Source organism: Ictalurus furcatus, chromosome 18 (assembly GCF_023375685.1).
Source record: "Ictalurus furcatus strain D&B chromosome 18, Billie_1.0, whole genome shotgun sequence".
NCBI classification, from domain to species: Eukaryota; Metazoa; Chordata; class Actinopteri; order Siluriformes; family Ictaluridae; genus Ictalurus; species Ictalurus furcatus.
Window position 1 is genome coordinate 22844855 of NC_071272.1, and position 16852 is coordinate 22861706.

The window sequence follows — 16852 nt, forward strand, 5'->3', positions numbered from 1 at the left end:
CTTCACTTGTGAGCCACCAGGTCTGTCAGGCAAATGCATGACTTCTTGCATATTCATCTGTTTCAGTTGTGTTTATACATGTTTATCATTTCTCGCATCACCACCACCACCACCACCAATCATCATGGAAACTTCACCTGGTGTGAACGACGTCTCGGTGGAACTTGGTATAAAAAGATTTCTCGACAGTCGCTAAGCAGACCCTTCCTCCAAACCGGAGCCAAGGTTTCCATCATTAATCAAGTAAAATTAATAGTGTGTCTCGAACCTTTTCGCCACATCACTGAAATAAATATCCTCATATATTATATGTTTGAATCTTGATACTTGAATGTCTTCGAACCGTGGTACTCTGGTACTCGTAGCGTTCGTAATCCAGTTCCTGATGACTGCATGTAAACGATACGAGCCTGCATGCTAGGATAAATGAGCATCAGCTAACCGCTAACCGCTCTCGGAGCGGTTCAAGGTTTCGGGATCGCCTGTTGTATTTTTTTTTTTTCTTTTCTAAATGATCACGATAACGCGGTTTGTAAATATTCACACACGATTTATTTTTTGTTATTTGCTGCGTGTTATTGTTGCGTCTCTTTTAAACGGGTTGTTTAGTCTCGCTCGATTAGTGCTCCGGCTTTTTAAACTGCAACGACGAGAGATTATTTGGGACACTTTTTTTTTTTTTTTTCTTTTTCTTCTCCTCAAGGTAAATCAACCTTGCAGCGCCTTACTTGTATACAACCCGAACCATTCAGAGCCCAACTGGGCTCCTGCAGAATTTCAGGTCTGTAATCCAGGACTCTGTCATTTAAAGAGCCTTATTCATAAATAATGGCATTATGGGAAATATGCTTTTATGAAAAACCTCCAGTACTCCATAGCAGTAGCCTAGCTTAAACAAAACACACTACACAAATACCTCTGATGTCAAACATGTCTGTAAGTGGACTGCAGCGACCTCAGGACCCTGGTGGTCTTCAGTTGAACTGAACAAACAAACAAAAAAAAAAAACCTCATCCTTCTTCTCTTTCTGTCGCACTTATTTAAATATGTAAACGTCGATCTTTTATCGTTTCTTCCGGAACCGCATCCGGTTGTGTTTATTTGGTGTCATCGGTTGTATTAGCGGACTTTGTACGTCGTGTAAGGTTTATTTTTTTATCGAGTCCGCCCCCCCCCCGGATACAATTTTTTTTAATCACCGAGTTGTCATGGCAACCCGATATCCTAATTTAGAACCACGGTTAATAGAGCGTCGGAGCGGTGTTCCGGACGTCCGTGAAACCCGCAGCGATGCGGAGTTACACGAAATGTCCTCTGCTGATGAATTTCCTGCGTATCGGATCCGTTTAAATAAAGAAAGAAAGAAAGAAAGAAATAAAAACGACGCAAGTTAAAGGCGGTGGACGTGACGGAAATATCGCTACGATACGCGAAGGTGTTTCCAAGATTCAAGATCCTCCATGGCGATTATTTAACGGTTAAATAAATGACTTCACGCTGAAAAAGGGAAAAAGAATCAATTGTAATAATATTAGTTCTAACGAATGCCGATATTAAATATTTCATTAAAATGTTTAGTTGTGGTTTTTTTTTAAATTCAGAACATTTTAACATGAAATCGACTGCTTTCTAATTTGTAATACAAAATAATTAATTAAAAAAAGTTGATGAAATGATGTGTCGGGAAAGTGTATCGTGACACAATTTATCACGATATCGATACGATGTCATCGGATCGCCCAGCCTTAACGTTAACTATTTTCTCAACGTTTCAAGTCCAACGCAATCGATTCCAAACTGAAGCTGGTTTTCCGCTGTACGACAAAACTCGCACGTCCTGAAAGAATCCCTTGAGATGGGTGGTCTTAGCCTGTGCTTACGCTAGCTCGTTTCTTGCGGGTGTAGGGCGAACGCCGCCGTTCCGTCCGTCCGTCCGTCCGTCAGACGACGACAAGAGACGTCCCACGCTCGGATTTCTATTAGATAACTGACTGCTCTATCTACGTACGCTCGAGGCTACTTATTCCCAAACTCCGTAATGTCTCTATACACTGGTTAACGGGCGGTCGTATACGCCAGGATAAGATGAGACGACGGCGTTCGTGCGTCAGACGGTAAACGGGAAATAACCGCAGGCGAAAACGAAAGTCGTGACTGGGGAACCGCAGACCACACGCGCCATACGACCGGTCCGGGAATCGTTCGAGACGATTCGTTTACGTTTGGATTCGTCACTTTAAGATCGAGACGATCGAAACCCGTCACGCCGTCGCTTTAACCGTCGCTTCGTGTCGCACACGTACGTAGAACACGAACCGTCGCCTCATGATGAGTAACAATCCGCTAATCCAGGAGCAGTCTAAACCCAGCTTTAGATTAATAATGAGATGCTTCTCTGAAGGTGGGCTGGTCGTTGACATTTTATTGATTCAGCAGATGTTTAACCAAGTTAGGTCCAAGAATGTAACTGAGGATCCGGTCCTGAGACGTGAACTCGGAACCTGCCAGGATAGAACTGTAAAAAAAAAACAAAAAAAACCAATAATTTTTAAAGTTTTTTTTTACTTTTTAAATTAAAGTGAAATTTATGTATCTTCTCCCTGATTTGGGAAGATCTCTGCAGGAACGCCTCCACTATTCCATAAGGACTTCGTGCACCACAAGATGGAGGAACACTCCGTGGCTAATTGGGTTTTCTTTTTCTTAGTTTGCTTGCTTTTTTTTCCCCCTCTAGCTGCCAAACACACACTTTGTCAAACCGGCGCCGGATTAACAGAACCGGACCAGGCCGTGAACAAATCCGAGTTGACGAAGGGGGCGGGTGGTCTGATTTGATGGAGCATTCGCGACGGTTTGCGAGTGATCTTATCTCCGCTAGTAAATAGTAAATTGAAAACTTGTAATTGTAGCTTTGGAATAGAAATTGCAGAATTTTCCAGGGCTGAAGAACCGGTGCATGAAAATGTAGTGAAAACATCTGAGGAAGGTTTGTCGGATGATTTTTCCAAGCAGACTTCAAAATAACCCGGAATACCAGGGGGCGGGCGATACGCCCGAAGATATCGCGTTCTCGAAGGCTTTTCTGCAATACGCGATGCGTAAACTGGCAGAAGTACAGTAGTGTCGCATAAAAAAAATGATAAATGATAATAAATTAGCTAGTAATAAACAAGTGTACAATACGTTTTGTTGCTTTTTTTATATATATATTTAATATAACTATATAAGTAACATTTGACGATTTTAAAGATTAAGTACAAATTTTTAACATCAACTACTTGCGATTATTAGGATATCGATATTATATCATGGTATCGTCCGGCCCTACTGCATCCCCGGGTTAAAAAGCCACTTCCACTGCGTCCTAAAACAAAAGTGAAAAAGGTGTTTGGTTTTCTTTGCGTTATCGTTTTGAATCGCTCCGATTCGTCGCCGCGTTTCTTAAACCTTGTCGTATTTTCCGAAGCTGAAACGGTTCCAAACACCTCGCCGTGACGGTTTTTATTAACGCCGCGGTGATCACAATGGAGCAGAGAGAAAAGATGGGGGGTTTTTTCCAGAAGAAGAACGGGGGAGGGGGGGGAATTATCACATCTACAATGATCTACGTTATCTAGAAACGGATTCGTGATCACGGTAACGTGTTCTGGGCGCGTAATCGCGGGACGTCGAGTCCGACTTCAGTCCGTCCGAGATTCCACGATCGCAGAAACGAACGCGAAATCAAACCGGGATATTCGGAGGAGCTTGCGATTTTTTGTTTCCAAAGAGGGTTTCCGGAGATCCGGGCCGAGACGTTCAGCCGAAGCCTTCTTGCGTTCGGGTGCGTCGAACAGGAGTACAGCGAAAAAGTCCCGTTTACCGACAAATGTCGCCGCGAAATACCGCACGTAACGATTTCACGCGATCGCGATTTCGCCATTTCAAATAAAACAAAAAGTTGCATCGCAAAATTTTCTAAAAAAGCCGCGAGATCCAGCGTTTTTAGCCGCAAAGATCACAAAACCACGCTGTGAAATCCTGTAGTCTGATTAGAAATGTTTTTTAAAAAATGAAATAAATAAAAATCTGCAGATCGAACAGCAGAAAGCGCTCGGACTTTGTCCTGTCGTGTATTTTTTTTATTTACTTTTTTATTTTAACAGCTAAACGCTCTCTAAATTCTACCGAATCAGCATTTACCCCGCCTCCTCTGAGGGTTTTATTCCACGCTCGTAACGAAATCGCTGCTTCTGCTCTCTCGAGTCATTTCTGCAGAGTATCTCCGTGTCGTTTGGCTTTATCTCAGTGATCATGTGACTGTAGAGATTATTTGATTGTACGAACAATAGCAATGAAGAAGTGCTGTTAAATTCCTGTTGAGCGGGTACGAGATGATAACGACGTGCACGTCCTCTGTTCGGTCTTGTGTAACTGTTTTTGTTTTGAAACAAAAATACTCATCAGCTCTTCGACAGAACGAAGGTGATACTATGGTATCGCGTATGGTTTTTGTTTTGTGTTGGGAATTTCTGTACTAGTACAACAAATCTATTTTGCTCTTTGTATCACTTGTATCATTTGTATCAATAATAAAATATTTATATGTCAAATGATGTGTGTGTGTAAAATAAAATTTTAAAAATCTTTTATTTACAATATTGGACACAAACAAACATGTATTACGACGTCAGAACACTAAACAGGAGAATCTAGCGGATAACAAAAATACAACGTTTGTTTCAGTTGCGTCTGTCAGAGTCTCGGTCTCTCCGTTTTTCTATTTCTCCGTCTCTATGGTGTCGTTCGTTCTCGCCATCTCTCTCTCTATATCTGTCCTTAACCCTGTCTCGGACCCTTTCTCTGTCGCATTCTCTTCCCCTGTCTCTCTCCCGTTCCCTCTCCTCACGTGGACGCTGCGCTTCTCTCCCTCTCGCCTCGTCTCTGCTCTTCCCCGTCCTCCTCTCGTCCTCTTTGTCCCTCTCTCGTTCTCTCTCTCCTCTCCTGGGATTTCCGTGCTGCTGCTGATCCTCCTGTCTTTCCCGCGAGTTCCTCGCCTCTTGGCCTCCGGACTCCTGCGCCCCCTTCAGGCCGTACTTCTCGTAACCCGTGTCCTCTTTCTCCTTCTTCACCCTCGCAGCAGGAGTCGAAGGAGAGAGACGGTCCGTCTGCGCCGCTCGCCTTTCCTCTCTCGCTTCCTTCTTCTTTTCTTTTTTCTCCCTCTTCTTCTTTTTTTTCTTTTCTTTTTTATCTGTTGTAGCAGATCACACAGCACGTATGAATCCTCTGCATCGTGACACGCCGTCAAGAATACTTTTTTTTTATTATTATTATTAAACAAAAAAGACGACTCACCCTTTTTCGCTTTCTTTACCGGCGAAAGACCCTCGTCCTCCGATTCCGACCCGGACGAGAAACGCGTTTTGGGGGCGCAGCCTTCCTCCCTGAGCCGTTTGGTGACGTCGTCGATGTCCTCTGAATCTTTGGGCGGACGGTAATTAGATACGTGGTCCACGCGTAACGTCCGGCCTTTGATCTGTGGAGGGAAACGTGACGCGATGCTGATAAACGGATGAAAATGAAATAAATAAACGCACACGATACGTCACGTCACGAACTTTCTATGCAGGCCTTATATAGAATATATTCACAACAAGTTAGGACGCGTTAATAAAGCATTGTACTCCTCGTTGTAATTATTAACAAAAAGCCATTACAGTTTAGAACCATATTTATAACTATGGATTTATTCGATGTTATTAATCAGAGTGCATCATAGGCCGTTTATAACACGTACGAATGTCAAATCCGATGACGTTCGGACACTTTAAGGATGTTTTAAGTAGCTTTTACACCAGGGACAGATTTTTTTTTTTCCCTAAATATAGATCTAGAGCACTAAATTGACAAAAGCTGTATTGTTGTAGTAGTAAGGTGATAGTGGTGTTAATAACGCATAATGATAGATACTGTAGCTATAACACGTAATGCATTTTTATAAAGCGTTAGAACGACGTGTATGCCTTACGAACGCATTGTGATGTGATACAAATGCGTTCGTAGCGAACCGAAAGCGTGACTAAAACCTAACCAGTGCCATGAAGTCATCAGACGCGAGTCGAGTGTTTTACCTTGATGCCGTTAAAGTTATCCACCGCCAGAACTGTGCTCCTTTGGTCCTCGTAGCACAGGAAACAAAACCCCTTCGACTTCCCCGTCTTCTTATCCCGCACCAAGTTGATGTTGGCGATCTCTCCGTACCTGCCACGAAGAGAAGACGCAGAATGAGCGGCGTGTTTTTTTCGGCGACGGCGACGCCGAGGGAGAAACAACGTACGATAAAAAGAGCCGGAACGTACTGCGAGAACACACAGATGATGTCTCCTTCGGTCAGCTCGTACGGAAATCCACCTGCGGGTCACGACAACGTCACGTCACGTCACAGGGAGAAACTGCAAACATACTTATAATCACGTTTATAGGAACACAACGGTACGGTAGTTCCAGCTGGACTCAAATCACAGGTTTATATTCACGCGCTCGTCCTAATAGCCTGATATCATAATAACGATTGTTTCTACAGGAACGGCTCGTTCTCAGGGATTTGCACGCGGTGGATGCGACAAAATATATCCGGCTAACAAGAAGAAACGTCTAGACGTCGATATGGTGAAGCGTTCTGTAAAGAGAAACTTATTTCACATCAAAATGTGCGTGTGGTTAAACGGTTAAAAAGCGTTTAATCAAATAAAACCGTTTCAATCGCTCGGTAAACTGCTGTGGTATAGAAAGGAATAACCACCACTTCGGGATGTGCTGTTAGAGGGAAATAACCCACTTCCGGGTGAGAACGGTACCTCCTTTTCGCATCAGATCACCCTGTGGTTGATGATTTTCCTCTAAGAGCACACCCCCAAGTGTGTTATTCCTTACACAATTAACACTGCTGGTAGATCAGCTGTATTTCAGCATGGCCAGTCATCTAATAAAGAGGTTTTTGCGCTCCAGGAACCTGTGATAAGAGTTTACAGGGTCAAGTAAAGCTCTTAACGTGTTGTGTGTTTACATCATTTATTTATTTATTTATTTTCCTTTTCCCTCTCACCGATGAAGATCCAGGCGCTGTCCTTGTACTCTGCATGCCACGACACCGAGTCCTTAATGCCGAGATGAGCTTCTTTTTCATTCAGTTCATTGATGAGCTTCACTTTGGTAAGCGGACTGTTTAAAACACATACACACACAGTTAGCCAGATAGCTAGCAAGCTAGCTAGGATCACACTGCTGGCTAAGCGCTAAGCTAACTAGCCAGCACACGGAGTATTTTGACAACAAACTGATCATGAGCCATATTTATTCATTATGCTGAGACAAAAGCTTTTTAAAAATAATAATAATAATAATAACACGATCAACACTGTTAAAACACTGAAACCACGTCTTACTTCATTGTAGGTTTGTTTTCTTGCTCACGCGCATGTAGTTCCGCCGGCACGTTTCGAAATATGTGCGTAACGTTATTTACTTCCGGGTGGAAACAACGTCGTTCGCGTTATAGTACCCTAAACATGATCGAATTAAATAAAATAAACAGTAATGAAAACAATAGACTGCACTATACTGTAGTACAGAGTTTTGTGTTATATTATGTGTTTTTTTTTCTTTCATTTACACTTTAAATAAATGAAATATAATTACATTTGCCCTGCGACACCCATATGAGGTTCTTCCCCTGAACTTTATGCGACAACGTTGGAATTTGCACATGATTGCCTAGAATGTCTTTGTAGGCTGTAGCTTTACAATATCCCCTAAGAACGAAGAAGCCCAAACACTGTTCCAGTAGCACAATACACCTGTGAACAAAGTGAGATCCGCGAAGACATGGTGTGTTAAGGTTGGAAGAAAGATGGAAGAACTCGAGCGCCCTGCACAGAGCCCTGACCTCAACCCCACTGAACAGCTTTGGGTTGAGCTGGAACACCGACTGCACCCCAGGCCTCGTCACCCACCATCATAAATCTGAAATGGGATGTCCGACAAGCACGTACGGGTGTGATGGTCAGGTGTCCACAAACTTTTGGATGTATAGTGTACGTTATGCTTGACAAACAAACCCAAATCTGATTAAAATTCAGTGAATCATGTTGAAAAAATGGATTGAACTAAATCTAAGAGTAAAATCATAATGCATAGCTTGCAGTTGAACCATATTTAATTAAAATGTATTGTCAGATTGAATATTAGCAGCTCCAGGGTCCCTAGTTAGATCCTGTATGACCGTACAGAGTCCGTGTGGGTTTCCCCGGGGTTGTCTGGTTTCTTCTCACCTCACAAAAACATGCCAGAAGGTGGGTTGGTGACTCTAAATTGCCTAATCACAGTGTGAACGTGTGTGCCTGGTGCCTGGTGTCCCCAGGGTCGAGGGCCGAGTGTCGAGTGTGTCCTCTGTCATGCCCAGGGTTCCCAAGATAGGCTCCGCATCCAGCACAGGTCTGAATACTGATGATGATTGAATGAATGACTACACACATAAAAGTCATACATGTCAGGATAATGCAGGGTTTTATTAATTTGTACAGCTTTGACCCCAACATACACCTTGTTTATTAACGTAAGTATTAACGTTTTAAAAGAGCTTGTTCTGAAATTGGTCTGAAAGTCTTTATTCCAAGAAAAGCAGTAAAGAAACACATGAAAATGTCCTGAAATTCAGACTGATCCTCGTGTATCCGAACGTTACAATATATACAATCATGAACTACATTTTCACCCATATTACATTTGCTACCTTTTTTTTTTTGTGTGTGTGTGTGTGTGTGTGTGAGGTGGTCCACTTATTCCTGCTCCCATTCTACAGGATCCCAGCGCATTCCAATACTTATCCCAATAATCCCAACACACCAGAATGCAGTTTCTGTAGCCTAAAGTTTCCTTTAGCAATATTATAAAATTGGACCAAGCTGTGATCATGTATAATGCTCCCTGAATAATTTATTTACACGATCAGCAATAAATATTCGCTTTCCCTCGTTTCTCGGGTGGTCGGGTGGTACCATCACTGTACATTTGTGTATTTTTCACCTGGACACATAAATAATTTAAAGGTGCATAATTGGACCTTAAGTACCCCTCATGTACCTTTTTAAAGCTTTAATCTAAAGGCTAATTAAAGGTCCACCACACGCACCTTCCCAGGTAAAAGATCCACACTAAAGGTACGACAGCGACAAGGAGAAGTCAGTACGGAAACTTCCTTTCAGTATTTCAGAGTGTTCCGAGGTACTGAAAAAGTCTTCGTGAATTGGATCAGGTGTATCGTACTGTATACGGTAAAGTTGAGAACCCCCTTTTGAAGAAAAACAAAACAACAAAACAAGAAAAAACAATGTTAACGTGTCTGTGTTTATACAACATTCGCATATAAAACATCTGAATCAATCATGTTAGACATGGTCATCTTTTACAGATTTACATTGGAAGTGCAAACAACAGGAATTGAGACATCAGGCCATAACTGCTTATGGTCTTCTGATTTCAGTTAAGTAGAAGAAACTGAGCCAAAAAGTCAATAAAGCCATCTGTTCCACTGCATGAATAAAACAGGCAGACTCTCAAGACTCCATATCCATTATGGGATACAGCTCTTTTCCGGTCGTTGATGTCAAAACACTCAACCGTGTCCCATGAGCACCGGACTGAAAGACTGCTGTTGTTTGTTACACAGAGTTTGGACATGTTGACACAGCGAGAGCTACCGTAGCAGGCTTCCTAATAATGATCTGACCCGGTATTGCAGGGTCTAAAGAGTTTCTGGTTTGAGTGATCGTCGTCTGGTCCGTGTTACCTTTAATACAGTACTGACTGAATTTAATACAAGCAAACATATCGCAGAGTTGCTGTCGTACCTCCCTCTGCCAGAAGGCGTAAACTAGAGGGTTGATGAGGGAATTGGCGAGCCCCAGCATCCAGAGGTGGTTTTCTAAAAACCAGTAAAGCTTGCATGGTGAACACAGCACCTGTATTACGCTGACCACAAAAAAAGGGCACCAGCAGAGGGTAAAGCAACCCACAAGTACAGTGACGGTCCTAAATGCTTTGACGTGCCCCCAGTAACGGCTTGGCAGGACGCAGCGGGAACTCACTTGCATGGCTTGCTCGATGCGCCGCTGATGGCTCCAGGCGATTTTTAGGATGTCTAGATAGAAGTAGATGAAGACCAAGAGTATGGGGAAGAAGGTGGTACAGAAGACTATGATGATGCTCTGAGGGTTGATGACAGAGAAGAAGGTACATACGCTTTCATACCGACTATGCTGCATGTCCTTTACCACATTGGGCAAGAATCCTATGGCTGTCGACAGCAGCCATAGACACACCAACACGCCGGTGATCATCTTGGTGCCCACGAGTTGTGAGTAGCGTAACGGTACCTTGATGGCCACGTAACGGTCCAGTGAGATGACGAACATGGTGAGGATGGATGCCGCGCTGGGTGTGATGATGAAAGACATGCGCAGCAAGCACACTTCTTTATGCATCGAGACCACGTGTGCTTTAATTCCATCACTAGCGATGGCCGTAATAGCCAGACCCACTAGGATATCAGCGATGGCCAGGTTTAACACAAAGCTCCAGCTATGATTGCCCCCCTTACGGATCAGCAACACCAACGCGATGGCCACCAGGAGGTTGGTTAAGATGATCAGAGTGGATTCAATGCTGAGAATGCAGCCGATTATGAATCCATTTGCAGATTCCTGAGCAGTGGGTGTGAAGATCGGAGTAGGCGAAGTCACCTCCTCTGAGTAGTCGTTCCTCACCACTGTAACGGATATAATCCCATTCGGAGTCACCATCGTTGCCTTTACTGTCTTCAGTGTGTGAGTTTTTCTCAGAAAACTCTACAATGAATTCACATCATGCATGGTCCGCAGTGATGCCACGAATTAGGCTGAAGCAGGAAAAACAGTGTCATATGTCAGAAGCTGGAATGTTATTTGCAGACGCCTCTTCGTCACAGCTACGGTTTAACTAGTCCGACCCTTGTCCAGTCTGGCTGTCATCCAAGTCTCATCTCTGGAGCATACTTCCTGCTTGAAGATGCTTTTTTTTTTCCATCAACGTTCTATTTTGAAATTGAAGCGTGACCCAGATATGATTTCCACGCTTTAGAAATGTTGATGAAAGTGTTATGTTGTTTCACTACTTCAAAACTCTAGATATTAACATAGTTGTTGTCAGTGTGATAATGATACACAGAGACATTCCTACAAACCAGATGGATAATATTCATTTATTAGTGTACTCCATATGATAGCGTAGTCCAGAAGAATCGACAAGTTCGTCAAAAATCGACCTGTTGATTTAGCAAACACACACACACTCTCTCGGGACGCGAATATAAATAATACCTTTGTAAATAAATCGTCTCTTGTATTGGTTCAGCTGTAATGTCTGTAAAAATTTTCTTCAACGCAATGAGAAGAGTGTGTGGGAAGAGTGTGTGGGGAGGACTTGGAAGGGATTTCCAGCAGAATAGCGTCATTATCAGTAAGAGGTTATATGAGTGTACAAACATATCAGCCCAAAATAATGTATTGCGTCAAGCAACCAACCAAACTTTAGTTTTTCAAGCAGATAATCAGAATTAAATATAATAGATTTCTGAAAACAAAGGAAAAGCATAAGCACAGAGTGTCTATGATGTACAGAACCATTACTATTATATATATGATCTAAAGATTGGCAGAGGAAAAGATGGATTACGGAGAGGATAATATCTCCATCCATCTTCTATACCATTTATCCTTTTCAGGGTCACAGGAAACCTATCCCAGGGAGCATGGGGCACAAGGCGGGGTACACCCAATCCATCGCAGGGCACACAATCACATACACACTCACACACCCATTCATACACTACAGACACTTTGGACAAGCCAATCAGCCTACCATGCATGTCTTTGGACTGGGGGAGGAAACCAGAGTACCCAGAGGAAACCCCCGCAGCACGGGGAGAACATGCAAACTCCACACAGACATGGCCACAGTGGGAATCGAACCCCCAACCCTGGAGGTGTGAGGTGGACGTGCTAACCACTAAGCCACCGTGCGCCCAGGATAATATCTGTAATATCAAAATGAGCTGTTAGACTGTACGCTGGATGACCGTACAGTTTCGACTCTCGGCTGTCTGTTATGGGGTTCACTAGATAGTAGCCTAGTGTGATAGAGTCTCAACTTCATTTTGTTTGAGTCTATACCGTTATTAATGTCGTCCTGTAACCCCAAAACCTACGAGTCACGAGGCACCGCTGATCAGATATCTGAAATCCGACAGGCTGTACACAACAAAGCCCGGCTCGCACCAGCAGACAATGTGGTAGTGGTATTCATCCCATGCTAGACTGTTCATTGCTATTGAAAACAACACTTGCAGTACTCAGCAGTTATTCTGCTCGTTGTCAGACAGCTGTTTACACACAGCAGCGCCCACTCCTCAGCTACACATTACCATCAATCTTTAACTTCGAACCTTCTCGACTGCTCGAGTTCCTGCTCACTCGGATAGAAGAGGTGATTACGCACGGTGGTTTCTTCAGGCTGCTGAGATAAAGATGTCTTTAAAGCGGAGACTTCTGTCCATGCTGTTGTGTTGTGTGTATTGCGTGGCCTCCATCTTTTGCCTTCAACCGGACAGGAACATCTGTCTTTCTCAGGGCAGCCGGTAAGTTTTTGCTTTTGGATTTTGTAGATTTCGTTTTTTTTTTCCCCCAGGAATGTTCTGACGTTTCTGGTTGTGAAGGTGGGACAGTTCCAACTCGGTTGTTGGTGGGGGGTGGGGGAGGGGGGGACGTGATTGGCACCTTCTACAGTACATCCGGGTACCACTTTCAATGACAACCCCTTTTATAAATTCACTTCGACCAAAGAGATTAAGATGAAGTTTGAAAATTCAAGTTGATCCTGGAAAATGTGTGGAATTTACAACGGAAGTGCGATCACGAACCAATTCAACCCATTTCCAATCCCGATACGGTTTACTCATAGACGCGCTGGAAAGCCACGGTTTTCCCCACAGTGTTGTTTTCACGCTTGAAGGCCTTGCTCAAGGGCTCAGAAGTGGTTGTTTTGCAGTGGCTGGGATTTGAACTCACCACCTTCTGATCTGTAGTCCAACATTTTAACCACTGCAGATACCGGTCAAGAGCTTCAGTTATTGTTCACATCAACCATCAGAATGGAGGAGAAAGTCTGATCTCTGAGACTTTACCCGTGGCATGATTGTTGGTGCCGGATGGGCTGGTTTGAGCGTTTCAGAAACTGCTGATCTCCTGGAAATTTCACATACAACAGTCTCTAGAGTTGTGGCTCAGGTGTTAGAGCAGGTTGTCGCTAATCGTAAGGTTGGCGATTCGATTCCCGACCCACAAGCGCCCACGAAGTGTCCTTGAGCAAGACACTGAACCCCAAGTTACTCCCAATGGCAGGTCTGCAACAATTGGTATGTGAGTATGAGTGTGTGTGTGTGTGTGTGTGTGTGTGTGAATGGATTAATGAGAAACAGTGTAAAGCACTTTGTAGATCCGCTAAGGTTAAAAAAGCGCTATATAAGTGCAGAGCGTTGACCATTACTGCGTGAAAGGGGGGTGTTCCTATTAAAATAATCGCTCGAAATTTCAAGGGGGCAAATACTTATGCAAGATACTGTATCAGTTTTATTAGAGTGCTCTTAATTAGATAAATACTTTTGTTTTATTTTATTTTTTTGAGGAACTAACTTCTGTCATTGTCCCCATCCACTCCAGGAGTCTGGTGACGGTTGTCCAGCAGCTTTACCAGCGAGTCGTGAGGCTTCTTCGTACAGTGCTGTGAGATTACAGAGGAGATTCCTCTTCATCTCGTTTTTTTTCTCCAAACCAGACGGAAGACACGACCGAAAGAATCGTCTCACAGCCTGAGATTTCCACATCATCTGATCTGGCACGATGAACCTTAAAATATGGGAGGTTTTTTTTTTTTTTTTTTAAAAAGTTCTTTCTGAAACTCCAGAACTATACAATACTATACAATCATTTTCTCACACCATTGGGTTGTATTTAATGGAAAGAAAAGTGCTATAATGTATAGTAAACATGGAGAAAGTTCTGGGAAGTGAAGGTTGAAGTGTACATTGAGGATGATGTTGGCTGAGGTCCTCTGACACGCCAGGGTAGAACATTGTGTTGATAAATCGCTGAGTGAGAACATAGAAACGTACAAACACCCGAGTCGGAGAGATCAGACGTTCTCGACCTTTTTGCACCCGGAGACGTCTTCCAGAGTAAAAGAGTATCCACGGACCCCCTTACGCTCACAGCAAGAACATAATTTTAAGAACAACAAGGTCACATATGCACCATTGATGGATACTGATTTATAATCGAGCCATTAGAGCTTTTCATTCCAGAGCTTTCCACTCAGCCGGACATAGATTTGAAACATCAGTTCCCGATTTTAATCAGATTTGCAGTTTGATTAGATTTAACATTATTTATACTCCTTTTATGGTTATTGAGTTTTGGATTGACGCCTTTCATTTCACATCTTACAACCATGATAATGAACTAATAACCATAAAGTCCTCAATACAAGTTGGTATTATTCTCCAGTACAGTCATGTGCCAAAAAAAGAAAAAAAAAGAAAAAGCAATAAAGTCACAGAACCCATGAATATACAGACCTACTGGACATTACAGACCAGGCTTTGAGAAGCATGGGAATAGAGAAGATATAAATCTTTTAGATAAGACTTACATTGAAGCCATAAGGAGTCAGGTCTGGGGAAAATTATTTAAAAAAGAGTCAGGTCTGGGGAAAATTATTTAAAAGCAAAAGAATGCACTTTTCCCCCCTTAATTATTGCTTTTATGAAGAATGACAATTCTGTCTGACAATGCAGAAATGTGTACATTATCACCAAAAATATATATAATGAACGTTTTGATTCACTTGACTCTTGGAATCTTGTCATTTCCTGATTGACACATATTGATTTTATCCTCTCTTTATTTATTTATTTATTTTTGATTGGAATAAATCTGCTCAGAAACGGATTTCCTCTTCCGATGCTGTATTATCTTCAGTACAAAATCATGTGTGCTAGTGGAGAGTGAAGGCTCGCATGTTGCTCTATTAAACCCAAACACTGCACTTTTGCAACTTTGGAGTCCTTGAACCTTTATTTTGCTCATTCACTTCATCCTGGTCAGGGTCACGGCGAATCTGGAGCCCATCCCAGGAGCAGTGTGTGTGGCACAGGATACACCCTGGGTGAGATATCCACCAGTCCAACACGTGGCACCATGCACAAACTCTCACATATTCATTCACACTCAGGCGTGGTTGATCTTAACCTCTTCACCTACTGGCACGTTTTTGGGAGGTGGGAGGAAACCGGACAATCTGGAGGAAAACCTCCAGACACGCACACACACACGCACACACACAATAATCTGAGCTCAGGTTTGAAGTGGGGACAGACATGCCACCCTATCTTTACTTCACTTAAATCTAAAAGTACACTGTAGTCTATACTGGCTAAATACTTTAATAGCTCTTTTAGTGAATAATAACAATAATAATAATAATAATAACAATAATAATAATAATTATTATTATTATTATTAGAGCTGCAACAACTAATCGATAAAATCGATAATAATCGATTATTAAAATCGTTGTCAACGAATCTCATTATCGATTAGTTGGTCATTACGTTAACTCTGTTCCGAAAACACGGGTAAATACTAAAGTTATGTCCCAAATGACGTACTATACACACACTATACACTTACACTATGCACTTACACTATGCACTTACACTATGCACTACTCTACCGTCTAGTGCAACCGGAGATCCGCGGACCCCTAGTGGTCAGTGGTGTAATTGCAGGGGGTCCGTGGGAAAGTTTTGACAATATTTAAATAATATATATATAGTTTTAAAATTGACAAATTTGGTTATCGTTCATTGATGGATTTTATTTTAAATTTATTTAAAAGTTCAAGTTCAAGGTAGAGAAGTTCAAGTGTCGCATTGATGGATAAAATAAACAGATACTTCGGAGAGTCAAATTAAATGTCACACCAATAATAAAATGTAAAAAAATAAAATCTTGAAATATTTTGATTCAATTTTAAATGTCCAATGTTAATATTATTCATGTTAAATATTAATAAAATAAAGCAACATATATATAGAAATGGCTGTTAAATATACAGCCTATAATTGTTGTGGAGTGAAGGGGTCCTTGTGGATTGTTCGAAATATGCTAGGGGTCCAGAGCTCACAAAAGGTTGAGAACCACTGGTCTAGTGTATGAATTTTTGAAAGGTAAGATCATCTCAAATGGAACCCAAAGAGGGCCAACTAATCGATTATAAAAATAATCGTTAGTTGCAGCCCTAATAATAATAATAATAATATATAATAATATATATATATATACACTGCAACTAAAACTAAAGTTAACTAGTGAACTAAAGTCAACAGGCGAAGTAGAGTTAACTAGCGAACTAAAGGTAAATAGCAAACAAAAGTCAACGAGCAAACCAGGGTTAACTAGCGAACAAAGGTAAGTAGCAAACTAGAGTTAGCTATCAATCTAACGTTAAATGGTGAACTAGTCAAGTAGCTAAAGTTAACTAGTGACAGTGTCAACTTATATATACTAGTTGACACTGTCACTAGTTAGCTTTACTTAGCTACTTGACTAGTTCACTAGTCAACATACTAGTTGTCACTATATATATTTAATATACATTTTTTTTTTAATATTTAACATAAAAATATGTAAATATTTAAATAAACAAGTGCCGGAAAAAAAT

The 16852-nt window shown here is 42.0% G+C and overlaps 2 protein-coding genes across 2 annotated transcripts; both read right to left on the reverse strand.

The window, feature by feature from the left end:
- Nucleotides 1–4613: 4613 nt before the first annotated feature.
- Nucleotides 4614–7486, reverse strand: rbmx2 (RNA binding motif protein X-linked 2). Its single transcript, XM_053648538.1, has 6 exons — nt 7426–7486; nt 7086–7201; nt 6340–6391; nt 6112–6241; nt 5336–5516; nt 4614–5231 (listed from the first exon to the last, which is right to left on the reverse strand). The coding sequence occupies exons 1-6, from the start codon at nt 7428–7430 to the stop codon at nt 4723–4725; spliced, it is 993 nt and encodes a 330-aa protein (XP_053504513.1). The 5' UTR covers nt 7431–7486; the 3' UTR covers nt 4614–4722.
- A 762-nt stretch (nt 7487–8248) lies between these two features.
- On the reverse strand, nt 8249–10974 carry LOC128622865 (glucose-dependent insulinotropic receptor). The gene has a single exon (XM_053649645.1). The coding sequence runs from the start codon at nt 10837–10839 to the stop codon at nt 9700–9702; it is 1140 nt and encodes a 379-aa protein (XP_053505620.1). The 5' UTR covers nt 10840–10974; the 3' UTR covers nt 8249–9699.
- Between the last annotated feature and the right edge of the window lie 5878 nt (nt 10975–16852).

Excerpts from the sequence above, each read along its gene's own strand:
- LOC128622865 (XM_053649645.1), bottom strand. The coding sequence starts at position 10,839 with ATGGTGACTCCGAATGGGATTATATCCGTTACAGTGGTGAGGAACGAC.
- rbmx2 (XM_053648538.1), bottom strand. Across the intron at positions 6,392-7,085 it reads CAGCGCCTGGATCTTCATCG|GTGGATTTCCGTACGAGCTG; the intron begins GTGAGAGGGAAA and ends CGTGACCCGCAG. Across the intron at positions 6,242-6,339 it reads ATCATCTGTGTGTTCTCGCA|GTACGGAGAGATCGCCAACA; the intron begins GTACGTTCCGGC and ends TCTTCGTGGCAG.